Source organism: Sus scrofa, chromosome 13, assembly GCF_054392235.1.
Source record: "Sus scrofa isolate SSC_HxYL_T2T_F1_AM1 chromosome 13, Sscrofa_HxYL_maternal_Yorkshire_Landrace_v2.0, whole genome shotgun sequence".
In the NCBI taxonomy this organism is placed as follows: Eukaryota; Metazoa; Chordata; class Mammalia; order Artiodactyla; family Suidae; genus Sus; species Sus scrofa.
Window position 1 is genome coordinate 197832020 of NC_139395.1, and position 24095 is coordinate 197856114.

The window sequence follows — 24095 nt, forward strand, 5'->3', positions numbered from 1 at the left end:
TTACTGCTGATTTTACCCTAGGAAATAAACCAGACTCTAATCCATGTCCTTGTGGAGATAAGATAGGGAAGGGGGAGCACATTAAATGAACACATAAGCAAATCCTTATTAATAAATTATGGCAAGTGTCACGAGAAAAAGGAATGCTATGAGGAAAAGAATTTGGGGTTGACAGAGGTGGTGGTGGGGGAAGGAGCAGTGACAGGGAGGGAGGCTGCTTTGAGAAGGTTCTTTCTGTGGTGCCTATAGGTTAGCCAGGCATGTAAGTCTACCTTCTCCATAGTTCACTCCTAACCCCAACATTTTTGCTTTTTGTCTTTTTAGGGCTGCACCTGTGGCATATGGAAGTTCAGGCTAGGGGTCGAATCAGAACTGTAGCTGCCAGCCTGCACCACAGGTCATGGCAATGCTGGATCTTTAACCCACCAATCGAGGCCAGGTATCAAATCTGCGTCCTCATGGATACTAATCAGTTTGGTTAGCACAGAGCCATGACAGGAATTCCTTTTTTTTTTTTTTTTTTTTTTTTAAATTTCAACCCCAACAGTTTTGGTTGTATTGTTGGAGGGGGAATTTGCTTACTTATTTGTTCATTCACTTTGAAAAGAGATATAGGTTACATAGGAAAAATAGTTTAACTTTAGACATGTCGTTTGAAGTATTTATGGGCCATACGAGTGAAGATGTTTACAAATTAGTTGCATATACTGATGTGTTGCTTGGGGGTGGGGAGAAGGAGGTAGGAGGAGGAGATCTGCTACCTTTTAAGTTATCAGCACTGAAATGGTCAGAGAAGCCCAGACAGGACAATTGGAAGGTCTAGGATAAACATGCTAACATTAAAAAAAAAAAAAAAAAAAAAGACACTACAAAGATTATCAGGACTAGCCAGTAAGTGAATGCCACCAACATAGAGGGACTGGTCCATAATTTAAAACTTAGAATATGGCAAAAGTCAAACAGAGAAATGTCCATTTCTCATAGTGGTGATAAGTGCTCTGACAAGAGACCTGATCTGAATCCCTCTGTATCACTTACTATCTACATGATTTCAGGGCAACTTTACTTAACCTCAGGGCCTTCCTTTCATCACAGTTGAGTGGGGATACTACTACCTTAGTCCTGATGGGAGACCTTTATAAACTTTAGCTATGATAAATGCTCCATTACGTTTAGAATTCAGTTTGTAAAGTAAGGGTTTCCAACCATTCTAATCACATCTATAGGCATTTTAGCCATATACCGTATCATTGAATAGGAAAAAAATAAATATCACTCATTTCCTATTTAAAACTTAGATAGGAATATTCCTCTAGTTGAATTGATGGAATAATAATACACAAAAGTACTCTGTCCATGGTTGCACAGCTAGTAAATGGGGATTTGAATCCAGCTGGTCAGGTTCTGGAGTGTGTGCCTCCACTTGGAGTTTCAGGTCCTCATCGGCACAGAATTAGGAACCTGTGCTCCTAATTACCATGAGACAATTACTCTGCACCTTCATTCTGAGCATCAAGAGGAAAGAGATCTGAGCTTTGCGGCTTATACTGCCAAGTAGTCTTGGAACAAATGGCAACAATGGGAGTTGAACCTTTGAATTATATTCTGAAACAATAATTTCAGGATTAAGAAATTAAAATACAAAACTTGCTCTTACTGGTAACATTTGAGAACAAGTATGACACAATAAACTTAAGTATTTTACCAAGAACACCCAATTAGGAAGTGGTGGGGTTAGATTCAAGGTCAGGTCTGAGTCCAGGGCCCACATGCCTAAAAGGGGAGCAGTGGCAGATGTATTCAGCAAAGATACAAGGAAGGTGGAATTACCATTGTTAGTCCATCATGAATAGAGGCTGGGAGAAAGCAGAGAGGACTTTTTCTAAGTTTACAATATCTAACATATCTAGAATGAGCAGCAGGATTAATCATTATGTTTTATGTACCGAGATGGGTCAGAAATTTGAAAATTCTTATAACTTTCTGGCAACAAATCCACACGAGATCTGGCTGCATGCCTGTCTTCACAATACAATGCCTTGTTTTGTTAAAATTCCTTCCATTTCAAACTCCTGGGTTAGAAAGAATCACCAGAGCATCCCTTGTTGGTGTCAGTTCTAACTCGGATAGTTTTGTCTTCAATGCGGTGTAAACTTTAATTACTAGAAAGGCCTTTCTATGACCAATTTTGCTAGTTATCTATTCAGTATCCTTTGTCTCTTTCTTTGTAAAACACAGATTTTATTTGGAGCAGGTTTTCTTGAATGGTTAGTGAAATGTATATGAAATTGTTGGGTAGGACTTTAGGAACTGCTCTTTTTCAGATACAGGAGAGAATGCTAACATGCACTTTTTGTCAGATTCCTTTCCTTTCTGAGAATAAAGAAGCAAAGGCTGGAGTTCCAGCAGCCACCTTAATTCATATGATGATTTCAACAATGGCAAGTATGTGATAAGCAAAGTGGATTAGAAAAACAGAAGCAGCCTGAGTCCTTCTGATCACAGAGCCACCATACCAATTCCAGACTCAACTTCTCTTTTGCTTTTTGGCTGTACACAGAGCATGCAGAAATTCCAGGGCCAGGGACTGAACCCATACCACAGTAGCAACCTGAGCCACTGCAGCAACAACCAACTGCACCCAGACTAAACTTTTAATGAGACATATAAATATCCGTTCTGTTTTACTTCATCATTATTATTTATATATCCTATTGCATATAGCCAGACCTAATTCCTACTGGATTTATCTAATTGAAATTCGTGTATGATTTAAATTTTAAATTCATCCTAGACTTTAGAATTAGAAAGCTTAACAAAGTTAAAGGGAGAAAAAAAAAGAGGCCATCATACTTAGGGCAGGGGCAAGAATCTGGAAACTGGCTCCTCAGATATGGGTTGCTAGTTAAGTCACAAATACCAGTTGTTTTTAATACAGTTTCATTTATTTAAAAAATTCTCTAATTTAAATTTATCACCAATTAAACCTACAATTCACTTCCATCTGTCCCTACTCTTGTCCAAATAAATGACGTTTTACTATCAGAGCCATTTTATTTTATTTTTTTGCTTTTTAGGGCTGCAACGGTAGCATATAGAAGTTCCCAGGCTAGAGGTTGATTCAGGGCTACAGCTGCTGGCCTACACCACAACCACAGCAACTTCGGATCCGAGCCATGTCTGTGAATTACACCACTGCTCACAGCAATGCTGAATCCTTAATGCACTGAGCGAGGCTAGGGATCAAACCTGCATCCTCATGGATCCTAGTTGGGCTCATTAACCACTGAGCCATGAAGGGAACTCCTGGAGCCATTTAAAAACTGTTTGAATTTATTTAAAGTGACAATAAAAGGCAGTTAAAGAAGTTCCCATCATGGCTCAGTGGTTAACAAATCCGACTAGGAACCATGAGGTTGTGGGTTAGATCCCTGGCCTCGATCAGGGGGTTAAGGATCTGGCATTGCCGTGAGAGCTGTGGTGCAGGTCGCAGACTCAGTTCAGCTCCGATTAGACCTCTAGCCTGGGAACCTCCTGGGAACCTCCACATGCCGAGGGTGCGGCCCTAGAAAAGACAACCAAAAAAAAAAAAAAAAGGCAGTTAAAGAAAAAAAATTAACTTTGTATCTGTATTTCTAGGTATATCAAAAGACAGCCAAGCCAAAGTTCAAAGTCACATTAGGTGTTATATTTAAAAGTGCTATTTTAGTTAATAGCAAGGCAAGATATTTGCAGTTATGGAAAACAAGCGAAAGAGGTTAATGCCGGATGAGTTAGCAGTTTACAGCCTTCTTATCACAAGTAACTTGGTGGGCCTTTACGTAGGTGGAAAGATGGTGGTATGCCAGAAGCAGGACAGAGGAAGAGTTGACAGATGGAGTAGTTAATAACTAGTCTTGACCTCCAAGCTAAATCAGGGATTTAATATTGAGATTCAAACTGCTCCCTGACTACTAACCATGTGAACAGTGTTTCGGTCAAAGACACAGAGAATCAAGGAAGAACGAGATTAAAAGTAGCATTGATTGGGCTTACCAGTGCCTTAACCAAGAGAAAATGACTACAATTTTCCTTGCTGGAAAGATTACCACAGATCTGAATTTGGGTCTGTTTCTAGAAAAGTTCCTGGAAAGTTCAACAAAGGAGAATGAAGTGAGATGGATTATAGTCCAGGCATGAGAAATGAGAAATGCGTGAGAAATGCTTACTAATCAGCTAGCAAGATCAGCTATACACTGAAAACTTTTGGCATAAAAGGGATTGATCCTGTTTTATAAAAAAGTTTCTCTCTACAGAAAAGAAAGGAAGTCAAATATTAGAGGAAGATAAAAATACTAATTATTTGCACAGTATTTTGGCATAAAATAAAAACTGATAATATGAAGTAAATGACTGGAGCCCTAGATCTCTCCTCCATCCCCCAGCTTTAGTTTCATTTCTGACTTTGTTATATCACAGTTAATTTTCATCTGGCTCCTGACCACCCTGGGCTACCTTCCTCTCAGTCTTAATAGCCTAGGGAATGATAGTAAATAACTTTAGAGATTTTAGCACCACCAACTATGATGTATATATTAGTGTATTTGATCATACATGAATAAAAAGTTTATAGTGTCTTAGAGCCAAGGACAGGTCATAAGTATTAAGTTTAGGCATCCATCTCCTAATCCTAGAAGTAGATGAGTAATTCTAACAGTGAATTACAGGTGACTCCCTACCCCCACCCCACATCAATCTCCTTAAAGTGCGTTTCTTAAGTCCTTGAAGTATATACCATCTATGGCTTGGAAGTGTATAAAATGTAGGTACTCATTTCCTTTTAAGTAAAATTAAGTCACACACAAAAAGGGCAAATTTTAGAGTCATGTTCAGAATATGAAATCTCTCCTACAAGACTGACTGTCTTTTGTTATTTCTCTTTCATCTTCACATTTTATAAACATAAGCATGTGTAATTTTAAACACTCTGAATAGATGAGTTTTGATTTGACATAAGCCACATTTGCTTAGACCGGTTTTGATCTGACATAAGCAACAATCCAAAAGGTGTAAAATATTTTTGTTTACTACAGATGTGTGGATTCAAAACCAGCCTAACTGTGGTCTCAAAACTAGCTTAAAAATTCAAAAGAATGTTTAACTAGCTTAGCTGAAAAAAGAATAAAAGGCTTTAGAGCAAACATAGAAATTTGTAAGCTAAGAAACCAAGCAACAGCAACATTACCATCCACAAAAAAGTTATCTCAAACTAGTAAAGTTAAATGTCATATTTTTAGAAGTTCCTCTTAGCTAACATTTACTGACTGGCACTAAGAATTTGGTAGGGGAAAGTAAACTTCAAAAACATTTAAAATGGTTTACTCCTTTGAAATTAGAGTGTTATGATCATTATACAACTAGAGATGTGATAAATTCATTTGAATAATAAAATAAAATGGTTTACTGACATAGACAAAGAATATACCTTTTTATTTTTCAGTTATGTGATTACTTTATTGTCACTTTTTAAAATTGATTTTTAAAAACCATGTACTGATATAAAAATGGAAATTTTGTGGAATTCTCATTTCTCACTTTACCCTAAAATTTCTAAAGTTTTAAAAAATAATCTTATGATATTAAAATGGTTACAATGCATAAGCTCATCATTGTAGTAAATATGAAATGTATTATTACACTTATGAGAATTGACTTCAGATAAATTGAGAAGAAAATTTAAAATAATTTTTCTTATAAAAGGTCTAATTGGCATTAAAAATATGAAACTTTGTATGTAGAGGATAAAGGGAAACAGTTCTAATTCAAATTGGGAATTATTTTTGTTTTTTAAGTTAAAGACAACTGTTATTTCAACAATGTAGGACTTATAACAAGCTTATATGTTGAGATAGACATTATCAGAGATGAAATATTTATAAGGATGGTACTTGAGGACTATTTGTATCTTCTCTACATAATGATGAAGAACCAGTTAAAAGGCATTTAAAAAAAAAAAGGCTAGAGAAGCAAATATGAAAGTTCAGTTTTTTGCAGAAAAATTCTATCACAGTATGAACACCACTAATGATGATTTAGCAGGAAGCACTGGTTAGGAAAAGTTGGCCAACTGTGTATCAAGAACAGCAATTAGGATTCAGGAAAACAGGTTTCTAATATTAGCCCTATCAAATAAAATAACTATTGACTGTAGATCAATGGAATTAAAATCAAATATACTAGAACTAGATTGCCAGGCTTCAAAGCCTAGCACTGTTATTTATTGCTGTGCAACTTCAAAGTACATTTTTTAAGTCTTGAAGGTGAAGCTTCATCAACTTTAAAACAGTAGCCATTCCAGAGCTATTTTGAGTTGAATAAGATAATCCATGTAAGGTGCTTAGTTCTGTGTCTGGCACATAACAACAGCTTGCATCACCACTAGACAACCTTGAACAGTCCAACTACCAGCTACCTGGTTGTCATGTTTCCCTCAATGTAAATACAGGTTTGCACTGGGTCATTTTTAATGCCTTTGCCCACCTAAAATTTAAATTTACATTGTAAAAGAATATATAGGGCCAACTCTTTTTCTAAAGAATGTGCATTTAGATCTTACACTCTAGCATGATTAAGGACACAGTAATTTAAATGCTACAGAAGAATCGTATTACGTCATCCCTTTGAAATTAGTTACTACATTTACTAAAGACAAAGCTATACGTATTCTACACAACCCATGGGAAATCCATGATCTTGCATCCATTACCATGTTTAGCAACTCTAATTCTTCTCAGTACAATGGCAAAACTGTCATAGCCAATATGATTTTAAATGGAAAACGAATGTCATATAATTAACTCTACATGTTTTAGTAGTCTACTGATAGTTATAATTTTGACTTTTACTACCAAGATTCTAAATATATTAATTTGGTACCTACAACAATTTCTGAAAAACAAGTCCTAATATAGAAATCTCAAGGTAGATAATCCTATTTTTTTTTTCTTTGGCTGAAAGAACATTTGATATCTCCTACTTAATAAATAGAACAAGATAATGAAAATTAAAGGTCTAACAAAATCTCTCTACTGAAATGTTACAATTCAAAATTCAAATGGCAGGCAAACTTTTTCTATTGCCAGAATAGTAAGATTCTTCTTAGTGTGACTCATAAATATTTAAAAATTAGAATTTACCACAGCAACATCAAGAACATATCCCACGCATTTCTTAGGGACAAACTATGGCTATCCATAGGAACATCAACTGTACACCAACTCAAACGAATATTTTCAGTAATAGAGATTTTTTAAAAAATTACTTATAGAACTCTTTTCCATATACTCTGAAGAAATTTTAAAGGCTTTTTTAGCTTAAAAATTATTAAAAGTGTGTATAAAAGAGGTTATCTAAATTTTTTTAAATGTTTTCCAGATAAGATAGCTCTGGGGAAAAAAAGTTCTAGTTCACCTCAATTAAGTACTAGCATGTTAGGCCGAAAGAATAAAATTACACTTGCCTATCAATATGTTTGGTTACCTTAGTTCTTAATATTAAAACACACATTCACAGAGTTTGTTAAAATCTGACAACTTAAGCTCCCAAACCGGTAAAGTTTACCAATCAATACTCATACTTCATTTTTACATTATCGAAACTGTGATTAATACTGTGGGAGTTAAAAAAAAAAAAAAGGTTTCTCTTAAATTCACAGCTGTGTTAACTTCAGCTTCATTTCCAGAAACCCTTATCTTTAACAGATCTCCACACTACATACGTGACAAAATTTCCAACCATTCAAGAAACTTTAGTTTAACCTTATAACTAGTTCAGCATAAAGTAGTTCTGTAAAGGTCATGCCATAAAATGAATCTATACTGTATCCTTACCATCAATATTTAGTTCAAAACAAACGTGGCAGAAGGAGAGTGTTTCTTTATCTGTTCCCAGTTTACAAACACTGCAAATGTTGTCATCATTCAAATCAATGTTTACAAACTGCTCCTCTTCGTTCATAGTGTCCCTATTAAGAAACAAAAAAGGAAAGTTACACAATTTCAAGAACTCGCCATTACAGCAACATCAGGAACTTCTAGGAAGAGAGGACGCTGCTCAATTTATCTAATACAACAGCCCCATCAAACATCGCCATACTTGTACTTAAATATTTCACTTTTATTAAGTCACACTATGCCTAAGTACCTTTCTTGGTCCTGTTTTTGATTGAGGATATCTGCCAGAAAGCAGTTTTCAGGTATTCTAGTCCGCCCCCACCCCATCGCGGACGAGGCACAGAAAGAAAGAGCTTAGTAGAGAGGCCTATGCAGCTCTCAGGGTCCGCAACCTACTTCACCCTGTTAAACGTAGGGAGAACAATCCGCTCGGGACACTGCTTCGCTAACTTCGTTGTGGGAACCTGAGATGCGTTTCGCTAGCTCGGCGTGGCGAGGTTTCCTATCCTGAGATCCGAGGCAGGAAAATGCACGTGGAAAAGCGAACACTGGGGAGTGGGTCCCGCCTGTGTCCAAAGCATCCACACGGAAGGCCCGGCAGCGGCTCCGCTGTGCTGCTTGGCACGGCCGGAGGCGGGGTGGCCAGGCCAGGCCAAGGGTCCCGGAGCCTGGCAGACGGGACGGGACTGCCGTGTCCCTTCGCCCCGGGCTTCATCCCACTCAGGGAGAAAGCGTTCGAGGGCCACCGCAGCCAGTCCGCCCAGACTGGGCGCCTCGGGGAGCCGGGTTCCCTCCCGGTCTCTGGGGTTGGGGGCAAGCGGCTGACCCTCGGGGTGCCGCGGTCCCCGGACGTCTCTTCGACCGTCCGCCCTGGCGCCAGGCGCGGAATAGCGCCAGGGTCCACGGAGCTCAGAGTGCAAAGGCGGCGGGACCGCGGGGCCGGGGACCCGGGCGCAGGCGGGTCGGGGTCAGGGCAGCGGGGTCTTTACCGTCCAGCCTCGCGCGCCGCCGCAGCCGATCCGCGCGGCTCGGACTCTTCCACTATTGTTTCCGGCCGCAGCGCGGGCGGCAGCGGCAGCGAAGACGGCCGCGCACCGGCCCCGCCCCCTCCCGCCGGTGCCATCCCTCCGAGGCTCTGGGGGGGATGGAGGGGCGGCGCGGCCCAGAGGAGAGCTGCGCGCTAGCTCAGCAGCGCCGGCTGCCCCCCGCCCCCCTGCTGCACCGACGCCGAGTTCTCAACTCGGATTTTCTCCTGCTTCTGGGTCTCTGGGCTCAGGTCCCTTACCGTTCTGCGGAAGGTGGCTCCTCACACGCCCCCTCCTCGAGGCAAGTAGATAGAGGAGTCCGTTACCACCTCCCCCTTTTCGCGTAGTGGAAACTGCTGCCCCCGGGCGGGGGCCGCGGGGGGCGGGGGCAGAAAAGAGGCGAGTGTATGCGAGCGAGGGACTGAGATGCGGGTAGAACTTTGTGTGACATCGGTAGACTGGAGCAAAATAGTGTCGCTGAACTTTCAGTTATGTACCAGTTGAAGTATCTAATGAGGGAAGAGTTCATGTTTCAGGTTTCATAATTTGGAGATAATTTCAAATTCAGAACCTTATTTTTTTTACAGATTGTTATAGAAATGGGGCGCCCCTCCCCTGAAATACGGCTCATTCTTTGTACGCCCACGAGGATAATCCCGGAGCCCCACCTCTCATTTAAAAAAACTGTGGCACTTAAGATCTTTTCCGGCTTGGCTTGACATTTTATGCCATTCTTATTTTTTAAAGATTATAATTCATGTAATACTTTCACTTACATTTTCTATTGTAAACTTCAGTCTAGAGAAGAGAAAAGAGAAGAGTTCTCTCTCTCTCTCTCTCTTTTTTTTTTTTTTTGGCATCCGAAAAATGACTACCAGATTATCAGTTGGTTAGAAACAGCTGGGACTTGAACACAAGGCTGCCGATGGTTATTTTCCAGAGCATCACAAATGCTCTGTATTGGTTACACTGTATCGGATACACTAACACAGAGGAAGGGGATTAGGATGTTAACCTACATGTGATTGGTGGTAGGAATGGATTCTACAGATCTTGAGAATTTCTAGATCAAATTTGCATTTGATGTAAACCATCAGTGACTAAGAGAAGTGATCTGTGTTCTTGCTACATAAAGTGTAGGAAATGAACCAGCCTCAATGGCCTCACTTTCCTGGTATCTTGTTAGAAATGTAGACCATCAAGTCTCAGCCAAGACTTCTGATCAGAACCTGCATTTTAACAGGATTCCCAGGTCTTGATTCCTGTGTACATTTGTTTGAGACGATGTAATTGAAATAGAATAGTGTGTGTGTTTTCTATTTGAATTTCACATTCTAGATCAATATGACTAAAATATCTTGTATTTTGGATTCTACTCATCTTTTCGTTGAAAGTGCTTTCTAAAATCAGTTTCCTTGTATGGAGCAAGTCTTCATTTCTTAAGGTTATCTCTTTCTGTGGCATTTACCCTTTTAATTTCCCTTAAAATTTAATTTTTTTTTCCTGCTTTTTATAGCCGCACCCAAGACATATGGAGGTTCCCAGGCGAGGGGGCGAATTGAAGTTACAGCTGCCCGCCTACACCACAGCCACAGCAACACAGGATCCGAACCACATCTGTGACCTACACTGCAGCTCACGGCAACACTGGATCCTTAACCCACTGAGGGAGGCCAGGGATCCAACCGGCAACCTCATGGTTACCAGTCGAATTCATTTCTGCTGCACCACAATGGGAACTCCCCTTAAAATTTATTTAAAATTATCCCTTTAATTTTCCTTCTTAGCTTGTTTTTTATTTTTACTTTTAAAACAGGAAAATTTTATTTCTGTAAGTTATACCGCGATGTATAAAGTTAAAAAAATACAGTCCCAGAGTTTTGTCAAATGTATACAATAGTATATCCGGCACCACAATCAAGATATAGAATATTTCTGGAGTACCTGTTGCTGCTCAGCAGTAACAAACCCGATTATATTCATGACCATGCGGTTTCCATCCCTGGCTCCGCTCAGTGGGTTAGTACTCTTGTTGCTGCCAGCTGTGGTGAAATGCAGTGTAGGTTGCAGATTGGATCTGGCATTGTTGTGCCTATGGTGTAGGCCAGCAGCTGCAGCTCCAGTTCCACTCCTAGCCTGGGAACTTGCATATGCTGCAAGTGCGGCCCTAAAAAGGAAAAAAAAAGATAGAGAAAATTTCCACAACCCCAAATTTCCCTATCCCCCTTCTCAGTCAAGGTCCCTCCCAATATCTGATCTAATTTATGTCACTAAAGGCAAGTTTACTTGCTCTAGAACTTTATGTACATGGAATTAAACAGTATGTGTTCTTTTGTGATTGACTGTTTTCAGTCAGCGTGTTTTTGAGATTCACAATGATGTTTTGTAATAGTACTTCCTTTTTTATTGCTGGATGATATTCCACAGTTTGTTTATGTATTCACTTAATTGTTTATGCATGCTTGAATTGTTTCTAGTTTAGGGACTACTATAAAGTTGCTATAAATACTAATGTAAAACTTTTTGTTTGTTTATATTTTCTTTCTCTTAGGTAAATACCTAGGAGTGGAATTGCTGAGTCATATGGTAAGTGTACACCTACTTTTAAAAGAAATTGCCAAACTGCTTTCCCAAGTGGTCGTTCCATTTTGCATTGTTAGGACTGTTTTGTCTTCTTGATGATTTGACCCTTTTATCACTATACAGCTTTTTATCTCTGGTATTATTCTCCTGAAATCTACGTTCACTGACATTAATCTCCTGCTCTCTGTGATTAGTGTTTTCATATGTATTTTTTCTCATTTTAAAATTTTTACCTCCTCTGTTTTTATATTAATGTGCTGCCTGTTTCTATTAACAGATTTTTTTTCCCCCTCCTGGGTATGAGTCATATTTTCTTGCTTCTAATGTGATATGCTTTGATTGGATACTGAACATTTTAAAGTGACTTTGTTGAGTGTGGTAGTCAGAATAGCTTCCCAAAGATGTTCACATAGTGAGGATATGTAAGTAACATAGCAAAAGAAATTTTGCAGATATAAGGGGAACTTCAGTCCTAACACTGCAAGAAACTGAATTCAGCCAAAGCACTGAATAGGTTTGGAAATTCATTCCAATACCCTGCCAACACCTTGGTTTTAGCCTTGTGAAATTCTACATGGAAGATTAAAATAACATTGAACATGAATTTCTTACTTAAGGAGATAATAACTGTGAGATAATTAATGGTATTGTTTTAAGCCATTAAATTTGTATTAATTTGTTATATCAGCATTATAAAACTAGTACATTGAATGTCTGGATTTTTAAAGAGTTTTGGGCTTTGTTTCGGGAGGGTGTTGACTCTGATGGCTTATTAAACGTTGTGAGAGTCTAGACTATCCTTTTGTTAAAAGAATTTTCTAGTCCTCTCCTTAAGGAGTGGCATAGGCTTTCTATTGTATGTCACAGGTCTTCAATGAAGTTTCTATACTCTAGTTGGGTAAAACTCAAATGATACTTTCCTTGGGAGTACCAGTAGTTCTTCAGAATATTTCCTTGGTAATTAATTTTTGCTCAGCTTCTTGGAGCTTCACCATGTACACACACAGCTTAGGTTTCAGGTGAAGACTTAAAGCATATTCTGAAACCTTCTATGTATAGTTCTTCCTTTCTAGAACTTATGATTGCAGATTGCAGACATCTCATACTCCCCAAGCTCAATCTTTGTCTCCTCAGTCCAACTTTTCTTGGATTTCCTTTGGGGACTATGGTCTGAAAATATCTCCCTAGTCATAAAACCAGGGCTCATCTCATTTGTTTCTTTGTGTTTGGGGGATCACGTTTTTGCTCTGCCTGTGTTTCAGTATCTGAAAATAGATATTTCATGTATTTGGCCCTGTGTTCTAACTTTGAAGAGCTATTCTGGTACTCCTTACTTCATCCTGGCTTGAATCTCTTGTTATTTTGTCAGTGAATCCTTCATTCATCAAACAAGAGCTTCTTCCCAGGTCTCTTTGCTTCTGATCTAGTTTTTTTCAATTCATCTTTCACAGTCCATTATGAAATGAACACAGGTGAACTCTCCTTCTCAAAAATTTATCATGGCTTTCTCATAACAGTAATACATATATCTGTTTAGCATTTAGTAGACAGTTACAATGGGCTTTCCAGTTTACTGTCTTATTTGAAAAACCTAACTTTTATTTGCTTGGATAGTCAAGGATTTTATCTTTAATTAATTGCAATCCTTTCTAATTTAGTAACTCAGTAAGGTGTGCAAAAATGTGCTAGAAACTATAAGGTGATATACAAAGTTTAGTTATACAATTGGTTCTTGACCTGAGACAGACATTATCTTCACTTTAGGCTTAAATCAATTAGGAATCCTTTCAGATGCAAGTAACAGAAAATCTGATTAACAGTTTCTGAATCAAGTAAGGTTTTATTTGTTTCACCAAACAAGATCAGAGGAACCAGCTGCTGGCAGTGTTCTCTGGTGAAGCCCCGCACAAACCCCTGAGTCCTTGTGTTTTGAAGTGAAAGGCTTTATCTTTAGCCTCTCAGGCCTCTCCTCAGTCTCAAAAGGCTGACTCAGGAGTTAATGATTAGGAAATATTGTTACAGCTAAAAACTAGTTAAAACAGTCTCCATTACGTCATGCCCTTCCTTGGCCCACTAACTTACTCTAACCTGCTTTTCATAAATGATTTCTTCCTTGTTTAATTGCTTTCTTTTACTAATGGTTAATTTCTAGAGTTGTAGTGCACCTGGTGTTTTCATTTCCTTTAAGACAGTTCCTAACACACTCTTCCTTTTGTGAGCTCTCTTCGCTGCAGAGAGAAGGTCAAGGTGCAATAATCCCAAAGACCACCAGAAACCATCCCCGGACCACCTGACTCAGACCTTGATAACTTTGAAATCTCTATGGAGGGAGAAGAATGCTGGCAACCCTAATCCTTTTCAACAGCCCTGGGTTTTTTTGTTGTTGTTGGGTTTTTTTCTTTCTTTTTTTTTTTTCTGTCTTTTTGCCATTTCTTGGGCCGCTCCCACGGCATATGGAGGTTCCCAGGCTAGGGGTCGAATCAGAGCTGTAGCCACCAGCCTATGCCAGAGCCACAGCAACGCAGGATCCGAGCCGCGTCTGCAACCTACACCACAGCTCACGGCAACGCCAGATCGTTAACCCGCTGAGCAAGGGCAGGGATCGAACCCGCAACCTCATGGTTCCTAGGCGGATTTGTTAATCACTGTGCCACGACAGGAACTCCAAGCCCTGGGGTTTTTTTGAGCTAAACCTATAAAACCTCTTGCTATCCCTTCTCAAGTGAGGACACCGTTTTGAGGCATTAGCCTGCTCTGGCCTCCTTTGCCTGGCAAAGCAATAAAGCTATTATTTCTGCTTCACCTAAAACTCTGTTTCTGAGACTTAATTGGTGCTGGTGTACAGAAGCCAGTTTCAGCTACACTGGTGCATTGTGTGAGGACTACCCTCTCTGCAGCTATTCTGGCTTTCCCCTCTCAAGAGCAGAATGGCTGCTCTACATTTAGGCAACACATATATTGTCTTCCAGGCAAGAGGTAGAAATAGAAGAGGTAGGGAGAAGTGGGAGGGAAAGCAGCCTCTTTCACTTTTGTAAGGAAGGAAAAGATTTCTTGAGAGACTCCAGCAGATTTCTGCTTATATCTAATCAGTGTATATGGCAACAATGGATTTTAGAAAAGTGAGTATTTAGTTTTCTCAGCCTCTAGGACAGAAGGCAAGGAAAAGAAATCAGGTAGATAAACCAACAATGACTGCTAGAGAGTTTACATAATTTTCTTTTCTGAAAATCATTTTTATGTCTGTTGCGGTGAAAGTGACCCTTACTCATCATTCTAATCAATGATTGCTAGAAAAATTTCTCTAATATCTTCTTGCTTTTCTGAATCTCACAGCTATTGTTCATGCCACTGATATTCTTGGTGTTTTTTTCTGACATGTTCCCATTTTAAAGGATTCAGTACTTAGTGTATCTGTCCAGCCATCCCTTACCTCTGCTGTTTTTGCTTCTCTTCATGTGTTAATTCATTTTCTGCTGTTGGAGATGTGCTTCATCCATTTAGCCTAAAAGATTGGCACATGCAGCCCTAGGCTTAGAGCCTTCTAGTGTCGCAACCCTAAGGGTGCCTCAAACTCCAGATATGTGCATAATCTATTGCACAATTTTTTTCCACTTCTTTGTACCCTCTCTCTGCCAAGTGACCTCATAGTTCACCGTGGTGGACAGAATATATTTCCCCACCCCAAAGGAATATTAATCACATGACATGAGCAGAGGCCTTAAAAGTGATCGTGTGGTTTAGCTTGGCTTCTTGTGCCTCTGCCATACATCACTAAGAGATGTTAACCCTGATAGCTGCTGGACCAAGGAGGATGAGAAACATGTGAAGAAGAGCTGGGTCCAGTCTGTAGCCTAAAGCTAAGGAGGCCCAGCTGACCTGTAGACCCATCATAGATGCTTGTTGTTGTAAGCACTGAGTTGTAGATTCTTTCTTTTGTGCAACATAATGTAGTGATAGTTGTTAATACAGAAGGCTTCTAAATGGCCAAGTTGAATTCATATGCTCATTCCTGTATCAATTACAGTAGCTAGCAGTTTAATGGGCCAGAGTTAGAGGACATTCCCACTTCTCCTCCCTCCCCCTCCTTCCCCAAATAACAGGTTGGCTCTGGCAAGGGGCTACAGGAATTAAAATTTGATATCATGATATGGGAGAAGAATTTCTCTGAAGAAGAGTGGTTGTTGTTACCAGAAGAAGGGAGTTGCTTTAAAAATATAACTAACAGGCAAAAACTATCATAAGTCACTTTGGTGTTCTTTATATCTCAGTTTTCATTGGTAGAATTTAAGCTGATTGTATGCAAGGAACCCTGCTTTACTCATCTGTATTTCAACACTTACTTTACAAATTGTGCTTGTTATCAGGATTGGGTTTCACTGCAGTAGTGTAAAATCCCCCAATGTAAGTGATTTTAAAAGATAGGACTTTATTTTTTCTCTGGCATTAAAGTCTGGAGATGGGCAGTCTAGGGCAAGTGTGGTGTCTCTCACCCACAAAGTCCTCAGGAATGATGCTGCTTCTAGCTTTCTGCTTTCTGGAATATGAGCTCAACTTTTGGTGCAAGCGATAGCCCCTTTCCTTAGAAACAGATTTTAAACAGCAGGGTAGAGGAAGATGGGAAGACAGAGCTAGGAATATATACCAGCTGTTTACTCAGGATATTTCTCAGTAGCTGCTACAGAATGTTTCTGGTTAACCCCCACTCTTTCAGCGGTAAGAGCCTAGCTGAAAGGAAGAATTGAGATCAGATTTTTAATTCAGCATCCATACGCCCAGCTAAAAATCAGGGCTTCTAAAATAAAGACTGAGGAGTTCTCCTTGTGGCTCAGCAATAATGAACCTGATTGGTATCCATGAGGACATAGGTTCGATCTCTGGCCTCACTCAGCAGGTTAAAGGATCTGGCGTTGCTGTGGCTGTGGCATGGGCCAGCAGCTGCTGCTCTGATTTGACACCTAATCTGGGAACTTCCATATGCCCAGGTAGGATCCTAAAAACAAACAAACAATAATAATAATAAAAATAAAAATAGAGACAGAATTCCTGCTGTGGTGCAACGAGATCAGCTGAGGTCTCTGCAGTGCCATGATGCAGGTTGGAATCCCCAGCCCGGCACTGTGGGTTAAAGGATCTGGTGTTGCTACAGCTGCAGCTTGGATCTGATCGCTGACCTGGGAGCTCCATATGCTGCAGGGTGGACAAAAAAGAAAAAACAGGGACAAAGGGTATTAGAATAGGCAACAGGGAATCTCTGTGAATAAATATTTCTTGAGTAAATATGTTGAGAGAATGAATCCTGTATTAAAATTAAAATTGGGGAGTTCCTGTCGTGGCTCAGTGGTTAACGAATCTGACTAGGAACCATGAGGTTGTGGGTTCGATCCCTGGCCTCGCTCAGTGGGTTAAGGATCTGGTGTTGCCATGAGCTGTGGTGTAGGTTGCAGACGCGGCTCAGATCCCATGTTGCTGTGGCTCTGGCATAGGCCGGCAGCTACAGCTCCAATTAGACCCCTAGCCTGGGAACTTCCATATGCTGCTAGTGCAGCCCTAGAAAAGACATTAAAAAAAAAAAATTAAAATCGGTTATTAAAAACTGAAGACTAAATTTTCAATCTTAGATTTAATGCTGGGTTAAAGAATCTATTCGAAATAAAATATCTAATTTATTTTTAGTAATCAAGAAAGCCAAAATTGATGGTTTTATAATTCTTTTTGCTTTACACTCAAATTGTACACTGTGGCAGGATCAGTGCTGTTGATCCATTTTCTAAAACTCTAATATTTATAGGATTCTAGACCAAGTTTAGTGCTGCTCCAATGGAATCCTTAACTCTGATGAAAATGGCTCTCTTAAAATTATGGGTCCTTTTAAGCTTAGACAGGCATCCCTTTGAAAAGTTTGGGCTACAAATATTTGCATTAAAGAGATTTACCACCTGTGGTTTCAGTAATGCTGACATTATGGGTAAGCTGTCTGCTGATCCATTGTCCTGTTGTGCAAGCAGAACAAACCAAACCTATTTCCAGTCTGTGGATAAATTCACTGTTGGTGTTGCTGGGAGGAGATTGGGAGTTAACTACCAAGCTATTGATTTTTTTTTTTTTTGTTTCCACTGTGGGTCAAATCTAGTCTTTAGTAATGTGCACAATTCTTGCTGTTAAATTCAAGGTGATAAAAAGAAAGTTTGGGATTGATGTCTGAAGTTAGAAAAGAGTCTATAATATTGTACCAGAGGTTTGTTCTTATATTTCACAGTACAAATATCAGCTGTCTAGGTGTGGAATACTCAAACTAGAAATTTAAATATTTCTGAATTAACTATTGATGAGCCTGTTGATCTTTTTTTAATTTTTTTATTATTATTTTTAATTTTTTTTTTCTTTTTGTCTTTTCTAGGGCTGCTCCTGCAGCATATGGAAGTTCCCAGGCTAGGGGTCTAACTGGAGCTGTAGCTGCCAGCCTATACCAGAGCCACAGCAACGTGGGATCTGAGCCGCATCTGCAACCTACACCACAGCTTATGGCAACGCTGGATCGTTAACTCACTGAGCAAGGCCGGGGATCAAACCCGCAACCTCATGATTCCTAGTCAGATTTATTAACCACTGTGCCACGACGGGAACACCAGCCTGTTGATTTAGACGTAGAATATTTTAAATTTCAGAATTTAAAATTTTCAGAATTTTCTTTAACTCAGAGAGGTTTGTTGATGGGAAGTGATAGCATTAATGATAAATGAAAAAGAATACATTTTTTTGAATTTATACTAATATGTTACTTTTCCACAGAAATTCAAACTAATTAAAAATTTTCAATACTTTTTTTACTAATTCAATCATTTATTTATTTATTCAATCAACAATTTTTAAATTAAATGATATCTGTATTTAAGGTGCTGTTCTGGGTCTTAGTTATATAGTAGGGAGCAATAGAGTCCCTACTCTTGAGGAATTAACATCTAGCACAAGAGACAGGCATTAAATAATGTCTTTTGGAATTGAGTTTTTAATGGCATTGAAATATATTTTCATTTTAATTGCTATACCACATAAAGATGTCTAAGTACCACACTGGCAAATATCTTTGTTTTTTTTTTTTTTTTCGTTATTCTGCTAAATTTTATATGTTAAGTGTAATAATGATTCGCTTTTCTATAATCTGTAGGAAAAGATGTATCCCATCACAGTTTTTTAAAGATAACTAGAAAATGATAGTTTTTAAAACTTAAAGAAATTTAGCTATTTTGAAAGAAAACTCCATAAACTGAATGTTTATGTTCTCCCCAAATCCATATATTGACATCTTAACCATCAATGTAATGTTATTTGAAGGCAGGGCTTTGGGAAGTGATTTGGTTATAAGGGTGGAGCCCTCATGAATAGGATTAGTGCCCTTGTAAAAGAAATCTTAGAGAGCTCCCTTCCCTATGAGGACTCTGAAAAGGTGGGTGTCTGTGAACCAGGAAGTAAGATCTCACCAGACACTGCAGTGCCTTAATCTTTGACGTCCAGTCTCCAGAAATAAATTTGTGTTGTTTATAAGCCACCTTATTTATGGTATTCTGTAATAACAGCCCAAACTAAGATAAAAGTTTTCTAAAGTGTATTATATTCTTTTTTGCCATCTTAGCCTATATAGAAGATAATTTCTACATTAGCCAGGAAGTTAAATTTCTGTGTTAGGGTACACTAAGTTGTTGTAAAAAATAGGCTTACAATATCAGTGACTTAATGAACAGGAAGGTTATTTCTCCCTCACGGAATAATCAAGGGTGCCTCAGGTTGATAGCAGCTCTTTTCCACATTCAGGGACCTGAATTCTTCCATATTGTCAACTTGCAACTTTTTTTATCCTCTGGGACCTTGTCAGCAGCTCAAGGCTTGTTCACCACTTTGGGTTTCGGCCAGTAGAAAGGGGAACAGTGTGGACAGGGTATGCCTCTTTTAGAGACCTGAATCCTGAAGAGGCAGGAACATATCTCATCTACTTGCATATCATAGCCGAGATTTTAGTCACATGGTTACATAGATCTGCAAGGGAGACTGGGAAATGTAACCTAATTATGTGCCAGGAATGAGGGGTGGATGAATATTGGCTATCTCTCCCATAGCCTGTGACTCTGGCTGCCAGGTTTTTAAGCATATTCTTCTCACATTCATTGGTTCTCCATGCAAGACACATAGAGCATGCTCTTGCCTCTCCTGAGGGAGACAACTCAAAGTTCCATCTGGTTACTGTATCCAGCTCAAATCCAATGAGTCCTGGTTCATACTTCGTCTTTTCGTTCAGTTGTAACTCAGGTAGATCAGGGTGGGTCAGAAAATTAAAACTCCTATTCAGGCAAGGGAAGAATGAGAGCCACAGCTGTCACTGGTCTGTAGCACTGATGGTGATGACCCGGGCAGGTCTCAAAGCCCTCTGCTCTAAAAGTGCAGAAAGTTCCTTGATTGGATCCTGCTTCTGAAAGTCCTGTCCATTGCTCCCTGTGGTCCCCTGCTCTACTCTCTAGAAGGATATTCCTTATCTGTTATTCTTCGTGGCTCATAGATTCTTTACCAACAATCTTAGTAAGCTCCTAGTTTACTTGCTCCCAATATCTGTAAGCACAGCCCCCAGTTTTTCTGGCTATATTATATACAGTACTTCAGTTTTTGCTTTCTTGATCTTCCTCTGAAATGTTCTTTTGTTTTACTGGCAGCTGTCTTGAGGCCATCTGAAAAATTAGGCTGAGCTGGGAAGGCAACATTTAATCATTATCATGTCCTCAGGAGGCCTTCTCTGATCTTTAAAAAAATTCATCACCTTCATATATGTGTATATATATATATATATGTATATATATATATATCATACTTATTGTTGTTTCTCTTCCTCATTTAGCATATAAATTCCATGAGGTTTGAAAGTTATATTTTATTTTATGCATTTTAAAGATAGAGTATTGTACCTCCCAAATATTTGTTGAATGAATAAATGAATAATTTGAGCGTGTGCTGACTTTTCAGGATCTGCTATGTGTATCATGCTGTTAATGCACTGTGCAAACACTGTGGGTTACAGCCATTTCCAACTCTTCAATGTAAACAGAATCATCATTTTGTTCATTTGGTAGAACAGTGCAGGAAGGGCGCATCTCTGTTCTCTGTTTTCTAGCCATAGAAATCTCTTCTGTGCCAGTTATGGAAATTCCATTCTTCTTCATCTAGTTCAACAAGGACAAGTTTCAGTTCTTCTTCGTCTAGTTTAACAAGGACAGGTGGCTAGTGAGAGGTAAGCAAAAGTGTGGTAGAATGGAAAAACCTCTGGAAATAAAGCTCACCCTCTTCCTTTTGGTTTTGGCTCCCCTTTACTCTTGTGTTGATGTGATGGTGAAGTGTAAGCAGCCGTCTTGTGCCCATGAAGGCAGACATTGCTAACATAGTGAGGTTGGAGGAGTGGCAAAATAGAAAGAACCCAACCCATATGACATAATTGAATCACTATACCAATCTTAGATTTGCCTCAGTCACCATTTGAGAGAGGCGCTTTTCTGTTGTCACAGGAGTGGCACCAATAAAGGCAATTTGGCTTTATTATTTCCTGTCTATTTAGACATTATCTCATTGGTGGAGAAGATTATAGGGTTAAGGAATAAGGTGTGTTAGTTTGCTTCTTTTTCCTCCATTTCTGCTTATAGGTCCTCCTTAAACATCCAGGAGAATGGAATGTGTTAGATCAATTTGTTAGATGTGTTGGTCAACTTGTGGCAGCTTCAGTACTTTGCTTAGGCTGTTGGTAAAATTTGTGTGTATGCCTAGAAAATAAAGTAGTTTCAGATTGTTAAATATTTCAGTTTAATTCTATGAAAAACTATAATTTTTTTCCCCAAAAATAAAATGGGACAAAAAAGCCCTGTAGCCCTATTATCCTGAACTAGCTGTCTAGTCATGGATACATTGAACCATTTTTTTTTCAACATCATTCAGTATGTGCAAATGGTAATGTTATCTGCCAAATGAGGATGTGGGCTTTATATCCAGAAATCAGTAGAAGAAGATGACTATATCTAGGTCTTTTTCATAATTAAAGTTCAAATAACAAATTCATGTATGCTCAGGATGAGTCTTAGTCTCTCAAAGTGCATCATAATATGAGGTTCATTGGCTTACATTTTATGCTGGGCTCATTGACAGTTTATATAGGAAAAGAGCTTATATAGCAAACTCATGAAAAGGTAGTAACTTGGAGTAGTACCCTGATTTCTGATAGAATTAACAGGTGGATTAATTTATGTGCTTATGGAAACTGTTCAGGAGCTACTCTTAGTTCTTAGTTTGGTTTATTGAAAGTTTGTGGTCAGAGCTCCTTGCTGGCTCAGTTTGTGTCAAATACCTTTGAGTAGTTTGAGAATTTCCATTTTGTCCTGTCTATGCTCTGGTCACCTACTTCTCTAATGGCATTTGACTCTTCCCGTGTGTTTGCTTTTGCTTTCTGATATATAATGGCAAAGTGCAGTTAACCAGACGTAGGGGAGAAATTATAATTTTCATTTTTGGTGCACATAAACTTGTTATTTTACAAAGAGGAACTATTTATGTATATATCCTAGAGGAAAACAAAAAAATAGAATATTGTGAAAAACATCTGGGGAAATAAAGCTAGTGACTATCCCTGTACCAAAGCATATTTTGATTTTTATAATGCCTTCCTTCAGAGGCCATCAAAGTGTTTCATGCATTATTTTATGTTAATGACATTCCTACTATTGTATAGGAACAGATGCTTGTCTAAATTGTGGCATTGAAGAGTGACATATTCATGGGACAGTGATAAGAATGAGTCTAACAGCAGTGAATTTCCCATCAGTCATGAAAGATATGTTTATTCACTACCATTCCGTATATGGTACCCTGTATTGTATACTGAGTTATTATAATGCCTACCAGGGGGTCTGTGAAAATTCTGGCTTGCAAGACTTCCACGGGGTGTACTTGGCATCAGATTGAATTGGAGTAACATAGGCAGAAAATAAAACTTGCTCGAAGGGCATCATTGAGTACCCCTTTTGAGACTTCTTGCAGCAGCCTCGGACCAATTTCTGCTTCCAAGGTGACATTTCAGGTGAAAGGAGATGAGATACCTACATGTGGTCCAACTTGGCTTGAAAGCCTCATGTCTCAAATAGAAACAAATATTTCTTATAATGATGTTTGAGGCATAAATTCCAGAGTCCCTGTGAGAGGCCTGCCTAGTTTTGAGAGTCATCACACATAGGGAGCCCAAAACTTTGCTTTCCCATAGTTCTTAAAGCTCGTATATAGTTTCTCTCCTGCCAGATGCATTTTGTCCTTTTTTATCATAAGAAGTGTTTGTCTAGTAGTACCATTTCCATGCTACCTTTTTCAAGTTTCCAGGGAGACAGTGCTGTCAAGTTAACCAAGTCAAGTTTGTTCATAAAGGACAAAAAGTTTTGTTAAGGCTTTATTCACAGTCTCTTCTGTGCTATTAAGACTAAGAAGCTTAGCAGATCTTGGTCACTGATCAAGCGTACACTTACTCTGGCCCCTAAAAAGATGGAGTAGGTTACATTTAATTTTCTAGCTAACAAAAATATTTTCCAGCCTTGTTATTTGATAAGTAAAATCCTTTTATAACATATTTTGTATTTACAGCTTTAGGTAGAGATTGAATTAACTCTTGGCACTTGCCCAGGAATACAGATCAAACGTAGTAGAGAACACAGCCCCACTGTTGGGAATTCCCGCTGAGTTAAATGTTGTAATCCAGAGTGAAACAACCTTCAGCGCATAATCTGACTCTCTACTTACATCTCACAGGGCACAGGTGAGGACAGATCTCCCCATGACTATAGGAAATACAGGCATATCCTAACAGGATTTCTCCTCATTTAACATTTTTTCTCTCAGAATGCCTGTGACTTTTAATACCAAACGTCATAAAGTGTGTAGATCTTAGCTGTGTATATTTAGGAGAAATTTATATTTAGCTTGTAAAATGCAATAGGATGTGTATTTTTTGACGTGTAATTTACGTGTGGTGAAATGCATATGTATTTAAATGTACAATTCAATAAAAAAAAAAATCACCCAACGATAATCCATATCATTGTCAAAATATAAAACATTGCCAGAGTTCCCGTTGTGGCTCAGTGGTAGCAAACTCAACTAGTATCCATGAGGACGCAGGTTTGATTCCTGGCCTCACTTACTGGGTTAAGGATCCTATGTTTCTGTGAGCTGTGGTGTAGCTCGCAGACGCAGCTGGGATCCCGTGTTGCTGTGGCTGCGGTGCAGGCAAGCAGCTGCAGTTCTGAGTCGACCCCTAGCCTGGGAACTTCCATGTGCTGCAGGTGTGGCCCTAAAAAACAATATGTGTATATATATATAACATTGCCATCACCTTAGAAAATTCCCTCATACTCCTTCTTGTTCAATCTTTTGTTTTGCTATACCTAGTGCAAACATTATCAGTATCAATTAGTTTTTACCAGTTTTGAACTTCATATGAAAGGAACGATAAAAGTATTACCTCTTTTGTTTCTGGCTTCTTTTTTAC

General features: G+C 39.0%; 2 protein-coding genes and 1 long non-coding RNA gene across 16 annotated transcripts in view; 2 read left to right on the forward strand and 1 right to left on the reverse strand.

Moving 5' to 3' along the window:
• The window catches only part of C13H21orf91 (chromosome 13 C21orf91 homolog), a 33569-nt gene extending 24302 nt beyond the window's left edge, over positions 1-9267 (reverse strand). For 2 of the 3 annotated variants that reach the window (XM_084991740.1, XM_003483342.5), the window contains exons 1-2: positions 8921-9267; positions 7869-8002 (exon numbers count right to left, since the gene is read on the reverse strand). In XM_084991740.1, the coding sequence (XP_084847866.1) occupies positions 7869-8002; positions 8921-9054 (268 nt within the window). In that variant the 5' untranslated portion in view covers positions 9055-9267. The remainder of the gene's footprint in view (positions 1-7868; positions 8003-8920) is intronic. The other variant, XM_084991739.1, reaches the window with a different exon arrangement.
• Positions 505-7105, forward strand: LOC146397831 (uncharacterized). Its single transcript, XR_014825027.1, has 2 exons — positions 505-1659; positions 3366-7105. It is a non-coding gene; the product is annotated as an uncharacterized LOC146397831 (long non-coding RNA).
• Positions 9075-24095, forward strand: part of CHODL (chondrolectin) — a 414807-nt gene continuing 399786 nt past the window's right edge. For all 12 annotated transcript variants that reach the window (XM_084991742.1, XM_084991743.1, XM_084991749.1 and 9 more), the window contains exons 1-2: positions 9075-9257; positions 11508-11542. The gene's annotated coding sequence lies outside the window, so the exon portion shown is untranslated. The remainder of the gene's footprint in view (positions 9258-11507; positions 11543-24095) is intronic.